The sequence below is a fragment of the Gracilinanus agilis genome, chromosome 4, assembly GCF_016433145.1.
Source record: "Gracilinanus agilis isolate LMUSP501 chromosome 4, AgileGrace, whole genome shotgun sequence".
In the NCBI taxonomy this organism is placed as follows: domain Eukaryota; kingdom Metazoa; phylum Chordata; class Mammalia; order Didelphimorphia; family Didelphidae; genus Gracilinanus; species Gracilinanus agilis.
Window position 1 is genome coordinate 37,903,931 of NC_058133.1, and position 6,984 is coordinate 37,910,914.

The following is a 6,984-nucleotide window of genomic DNA, read 5'->3' on the forward strand; positions in this document are numbered from 1 at the left end:
CTTAAAAAAAAATACACTTTCGGTTGATGAAAGCGGCGTGGCTATAATTTTGTATTGGAGATGTTGGGGGTGGAAGAGGGGGAGAGAGATTGTGTATATGGTGGTGGTGGTGGGGGATTAGCCTAACGAGTGTTGTGTCTGGGAGCGTGTTTGCAACCTGGTGTTTATTTTTTAAAATGCAAATGTCTTTCATTTTCTTCCATGTTTTCTAAACACCAATAATGGGGATTTAACAGCACTTAATTAATATGAGAAATTTTCAACTAGATTTGTAAGAGGGCAACTTTTGAGGGAGATAGTGATTAAAGTAATTATTTTATAAGAACGTTCTCTTCTCGAATCTCTTAAACACAAACGCACAAACTCTCTGCTTTTGCTACTGCAAGTCAGCATCACAGAAACGTTTTTATTCCTTAAAGGGAATTGAGAGTTGGCTTTAAAATTTGAACAACTACAACAACAATAACATGTAGAATCTTGCATTCACCGAGGGATGGATTTTGTATGTTCACGAAAACAAAAGATCAATAAAAAAAAACAAAAAACAAAAAAACCAGACCATTCCTCTTTAAATGTCGAACGATTACAAAAATAATCACGTCTCTCTGTCCGTGGGGTTTTTGTATGGGGAAACAACTTCCACTGTTATGAGAGTAGATATATTTTTCTTTATTGGTGGTCTGATTATTATTTTTAAAATCCTTTCCGTCTTCGGAAAGCCTGAGCGGTGACTAACTGGGAGTCTGGGATATGAGACATTCATTTTGCTATTTTAACATTAGCATAATAGTGCCCAAAACAGATGTACAGTCTGGTCTGGCGATTTTTTGTGCACCAACCTCCCCAGTGGGTCAATTAGAGAGATTATTGTTCTTCCTGCAGGGAAGATCAGGGAGCGCTGCAAAAACTGGTACAAACAGAGATGGATTGACATATCGATTTCCCAGCATTTCAGGAAAAAAAAAAAAACCACAACAAAGTTGACAAATAGAATCCGGAAATCTTAGCGCTGTCACCTGGACGTGCTCAGCGATTGGGAGCTCAACTTGGTGTCTGGCTGATATATTCTTTCTGAAATATTCAGAGATCTGATGAGAGCAGTCGATAAATGTTGTGATTATTACTATTACTATTGTTTTTACTACTGCTACTACCTCTCCAGTACCCTGAAAAGGAAGAAGAAGAAACCCCAAACTTCACCAGCCACACGCAAACAAAATGGCCAGGGCCTCTTTCTCCCCTAAATCTATTCATTTAATGAAAAAAAAATGGAGAAAACTACCATTTAGAAACAAGAAATCGTCCCTCAATTATTAAATGAAAAGAAATAGAAAACATTCCTATTCCCTCTCCATACAACATTATTTTCCCACGAATATTTTTGAAAATGCAGCAATCTTTTTTCAAAAGTCCTGGTAGGCCCTTTCATTCAAAAAGTCACTACTTATGTGGAAAAAATTCTCCCTCTCTTTACAGGGTGGAAAAACTGGAGTCTGAGCCGATCCCAGAGGGCTGGGGGTCATTGATGCTCAGCCCCCTGAGATTTGTCTGCGATGGGTTCTGTAGGGTTGTGTGTGTGTGTGTGTGTGTGTGTGTGTGTGTGTGTGTGTGTGTTTGTGTGCCAGGGAAAGACTTTGGTTTTCCTTCTTAACTCTTAACTGTGGCTATGAACGGTTTTTCCTCGTAGGAACAAAGGAAGAAGGCGACCGGGAGATTACAAGTAGCCGGGAAAGTCCCCCAGTCAGGGCCAAGAAACCTCGAAAAGCGAGGACAGCCTTCTCAGATCACCAGCTTAACCAGCTGGAGCGGAGTTTCGAGCGACAGAAGTACTTGAGTGTGCAGGATCGCATGGACCTCGCCGCCGCTCTCAATCTCACCGACACCCAGGTTAAGACCTGGTATCAGAACCGGAGGTAAGGAAGGCTGGTCTCAGGAGAAGCCAGAGCTGGGAGTGGGGAGTAGGGGTGTCGGCCTGAGTGGAGGGGCAGACGAGAAGGAATGGGAGCCAGCTTCTCTGACGTTGAGGAAATTGTCATCTTCCTCTGACTTGGATGTCTCAAACTCCACAGGCCACCCCTCCCCGGCTCTGGGACAGGTGGGATCCACCACTCCCTCCCGAGGAAGAAAGAGATGTCCTTCCTCACCCCTTCCCTTCGCTGGGCTCTACGGTCCAAAGGCATAGCGCAAAGCCCCTCCAGCATTATGTGTGTAGGAGGGTGTTCTATGATCGCTTAGGAGCTAATGGTAGACACATCCTCCTTTTGGCATAAAGCACCTACTCTCCAAAAACCTCCTTCGGACAGGCAAGGACCTTCTTGTTTGAGATGTTTAAAATTTAAAAGTTTCCCTCTTATTGATTTGGTCTCCTGCACACAAAGAAACAGTCGCAGGAGCATCTCCTCTCCCTAAAACTACCCACATAACAATCGGAGTATCTGCAGGGTAGAAAGAGGCAAAATAAGAAAATAAAAACAGAACCCTTACAAGGGACCCAGTATATAGATCACACACGATATAGGCATCATCGCATAATTATACATACATATTTTGTATCTCAATATCTATGAATGCAGATGTGAATATTCCACATCTTGATATATTTTTGTTATCTCTTAGTCCCCCCCCCCCAACCTCCCATCTCAATTGCTCACCTCCCCAGTAAAATTTCCTGTGCCAGCTACAGGAAAAGGAGAGATCAGAAGAAGGGAATCTATGTCAGTGGACAGCAGAATCCCAGAGGTTTTGGAGGGCAAGACCCCTCATCTCACTCAGAGATCTGTCCAGTCAAAGTAATCGGTCCATCCACACTTCCTCCAACTCAGAGGCAGGAAGAATGATTTAATTGGGCAAATGCTCATTGCTAAGGGACTAGAGGCAGTGTTTACCCTCTCCATGTCCCAGCAACAAACAGGACAAGGACACACCAATGCCAGGCATGTTAATTGTCTTAGAAATAGCCAGTCTTGGTGAGCTAATATTATGTCTCTTGTGTGTGAATGGCTGTTTAGGAAAGGGACTGGGAAACAAAGTCCCAATGTTATTACACTTAACTCTGTAGTGGTGCTGCTCCTTAGAAAGAGCTTGAAGGAGAGACTGGAGTGTGGGTTTGTGGATTTACAGGAGGGGAAATTGGCTATCTCTGTGTATCTCCATTTCTCTGCCTCTATCTCTGTGTCTGTGTCTCTCCTCTGACTCCATCTGCATCTGCAGCTGTGTCTCTATCTTTACCTCTATCTCTGCCTTGATCTCAGTGAATTATGTCTCTGGTTTGTATTCTAATCGTCTAGAAAGTGAGACAGGGGAACTGCGTCCAGTTGTTATCTTTGCCATAATTTTCTGTCTCATTACATACGGTTTCAGCCACCCTAATTCTGTCGGAAAACATTAGTGTCATTTGGAGCCAATCTAAACAGGACGCCATGTTTATTAATTTGGCTGGAATTGCTGAGTATGAGTCTACCAGCTTTGCATTGACAAGGCATTTGAATTGAAAAAAAAGACCTCTTCTCTTCTCTTCTCTTCTCTTCTCTTCTCTTCTCTTCTCTTCTCTTCTCTTCTCTTCTCCTCTCCTCTCCTTTCCTTTTTTCTCCTCTCCCCTCCTCCCCTCCTATGGGGCAAGAGGGAAAGCATCTGATCATAGTTTTTAATTGTTATTTTTTTTCTGGAGGAGGAAAATATATAGAGGTGGGTTTTTCTAAATGGCCCAGAAGTGTTATGCCCTTGGGAAACACCCCTCCCCTCAAACAAATTCCCATATTCGAAACCTTGTTGCCTTCCCTGTCTCTGGCCTGCTTCTGGGTCCTGCATTATGAGATGTGGCTGTGCAGTCTGGGGTGGGTGGGGGGCTGATATGGTCTGGAGGACGAGGAGGGAGGGTTTTGAGTCTTGGTGTCTCTTTGTTTGCAGTCCCCTCTGCTCTCTTAGTCAGTCTCTTGGAGTGAGGGAACTGGGGGCTGGGATAGGGCACCGTGGTAGCGGTGGTACTGTTGGTCTAACTTTAGTTGGCCTGCTTTGGGGGAGAGGGTCCAGGGATTTGGGACCTGCGTGTGCCAAGAGTGGAGGGGGCAGAAGGGGAGTCTGAGCAGCAGAATGGGTATATGGTGTTTGGGCAGGGCAAGGGTGCTGTCGTATCAGAAAGGATCCTTCATTTGGGGTGATCCAGGAGGTTCTTGTGAGATTGTGGAGTTTGGCTTTTGGAAAGTTTCAGAGGCGAACCCCAACAGTAGCCATGGCTGACTGGCATGAGAAGGGACAGGGAAAGAAGAGGCAAACTTGAGACGACATGCCCCTTTCTGAGTTTCCCCAATAATGACGGGAATATTAATAATAGCGCCGTTGCTGCTAACTTCTCAGATTGAACTGTGTTTGAAGACACTAAGGAGAAATGGGAAGGGATTGTTCTTAGAGCTCTTTCCCACCTAATCCTCTCCACTCCAACCCCGGGGAGGGAGAAGTGGGGACAAGGGCAGGAGAAGGGCTGCAGGGTTGGGTAGGTCCACACAGATGAATGCATGTGTTCGTGTGTTTGGTTTCTTGCAGGACGAAATGGAAAAGGCAGACTGCGGTGGGCCTGGAGTTGCTGGCTGAGGCTGGGAATTACTCTGCGCTTCAGAGAATGTTTCCGTCCCCCTATTTCTATCATCCGAGTCTGCTGGGCAGCATGGACAGTACCACAGCCGCGGCAGCCGCTGCCGCCATGTACAGCAGCATGTACCGGACTCCTCCCGCACCCCATCCGCAGCTCCAGCGGCCCCTTGTGCCCCGGGTTCTGATCCATGGCCTGGGGCCCGGGGGCCAACCGGCTCTCAACCCTTTGTCCAACCCTATCCCGGGGACCCCGCACCCCCGATGAAGAGCGACATTGATGCCCCTGCTCGCCTAGCTTCCCCGGACCCCTCCCTCGCCCTCCCCTGCCCTCCCCAGCGCCAGGCAACTACCTGCCCCTCGAAGAGGACACAAAGAGGCGAAGGAAGAGGAAGAAGAGGAAACTCACAAGTGGGTGTGGGTACGGGGGTTGTAAAAAGTTGAGCAGGGCCAGGGCTCCTGCTGCCCCATCTCTCCCTGCCCCCCCCAACCCCTCACCCCCCACCCCCAGCCAAGGATGCTTCTCCTCAGAGCAGTGGGACTCTTGAAAAAAAAAATCCGATAAGAAACGTGAACCCACACAGGGTGTAACTAGTAAGTGGAAATAGTGACTGCAAAGGCAAAACCTCAAGTTCTTGGGAAAGGGTGGGGTGGTAGGGGTGGTTTAGAGAACCCCCGAAGGCCTAAAGACAGAAAGACAGAGAGGCCGAGGCCCCCAGGCAGAGAGAGACTCGGAGGCAGAGGACTCCAGAGGACTTGGCGCCTGCCCCTAGAGAAAAGAGGAGGGTAAACTGAGAACTTTGCACTGTTTTCTCATGACCTTTTTTCTTTTGGAAAAGTGGCATGCTCCAAACTATTAAAGATGTACATTGGAAAGACTGAGTGATCAATGATATATCATATTTATTATATGTTGTTCAAAAAGATTCACTTATATACGTTAGTAAATACATGATTTCCCCCCTTTCTTTCCATGTCTTTTGGGTTCCGTAAAAAAAAAAATAAATGCTTAGATGAAAAAATATAGATTTTTTGTGATTGAAGATTTTAAAAAATAAAGTTTATCTTTTTTTAACAAGTGCTGAAATCCAAGGAAGCTAATTTTACTAAAAAGCAAGATTACTGACAATGAAAAAAGAAACTTGCCTAACAGTCCTTTCTCTGTCCCCCCTCAACATTTTAGGGGCTTACGAAATCTGTAAATGCTTTGATTGATTTCTATAAAACAGGTTCTTTTTGCAGCTCTGGCCTTTTCGTAGCCGTCATTCCAAGTGTCCTAGTATCTTTTTGGGGTGGGGTGCGGTGGGGGTGGTCTTTGTTTGGTTTTTGGAAGTGTTGGGATTGAGGACGAACAGCAAGTCAGTGGGAGGTTGCTTGCCTGCGTTGTGTCCAAGTCTTCGTTCCACTTTGCTTTGCTGGGAATGGTTCGCACTTTTGTCCTTCCTCCCCGTCTTGCCAAGGAAAGGTCTGCTGTTTGGGGTGCTTGTGGTGTGTGCTCGCCGCAGCGAATTGTTGGCGGCTGTGTGTGTGTGTGTGTGTGTGTGTGTGTGTGTGTGTGTGTGTGTGTTTCTCTTCCAGCCCCCAGCCTTCTGTAGGCTCTTTTCTTCTCCGACTCTCTAAGGAGCCCAGGAAGGTGCTGAATACTCTCTGGATTGGGTGGCCGCGGCGGGCACCGGGGAGCTGGAATGCGCCCGGCCCGGGCCTAGCAGCTGTTCCCCATCCTCAGACTGCTCTGAAGCAGCGAGTTGGACAGACTGCGAGCGGGAGGCGGCTCAGTGTGAGCAATTAGGGAAGGAAGCCAGAGACCTGGGGGGATGGGGGGAAAAGCTTCGAAAACAAAACCCTGGCTAGAGCTTTGATCCCTTGTTCTCCTTAGTGGGCGTCCATACATCTATCCGTCCATACATCCGTCCTCTTTACCCCTGGGATCCGAGAGTTGTTTGGTGTGTGCGAAAGCCCAGCTTGAACGTAGCTAGGAGATCCAGCTGAATGTAGCCTGTGTGGGGACTTTCTTTGCCACTCAGGCCTGGACAGCCTCAGGCTTCGGGGATCGCAGCCTCTTAGGCAGCCCAGACGTAAAGATCCAGGGGAGAGCTTGCGCTAAATAGCCTAACCTCCTTAAGGAGCAGTCAGTGCTGAGTTCGGAAGGGTGGCTTGCGCCGCGGTGTTCAGGCCATGCTTCGGGATCTCCTCCAACTAGGACAGTTCAGTGGCGGTCTGGGCTTCTAGATCTAGGAACAGTGGACTGTCCTAGCTTCGGAGAAGGGAGAGTTCAATGATTTCTGCTCCACTGCCTTTCCCCCACCCCCAGTCCAGTCTAGTCCAGCTCAGTTCTCCACACTTCTGTAGCAATTCTGGAAGAGCCCCCCCCCCCAGTCCTCTCCCCCCCCTCCCAGGCCT

General features: G+C 47.6%; 1 protein-coding gene across 1 annotated transcript in view; it reads left to right on the forward strand.

Annotated features, from left to right (window-relative positions):
• The window catches only part of BARHL2 (BarH like homeobox 2), a 12,327-nt gene extending 7,475 nt beyond the window's left edge, over window positions 1-4,852 (forward strand). Inside the window, exons 2-3 of the mRNA XM_044674841.1 lie at window positions 1,688-1,913; window positions 4,540-4,852. Coding sequence (XP_044530776.1) covers window positions 1,688-1,913; window positions 4,540-4,852 — 539 coding nt within the window. The remainder of the gene's footprint in view (window positions 1-1,687; window positions 1,914-4,539) is intronic.
• The last annotated feature ends 2,132 nt before the right edge of the window (window positions 4,853-6,984 follow it).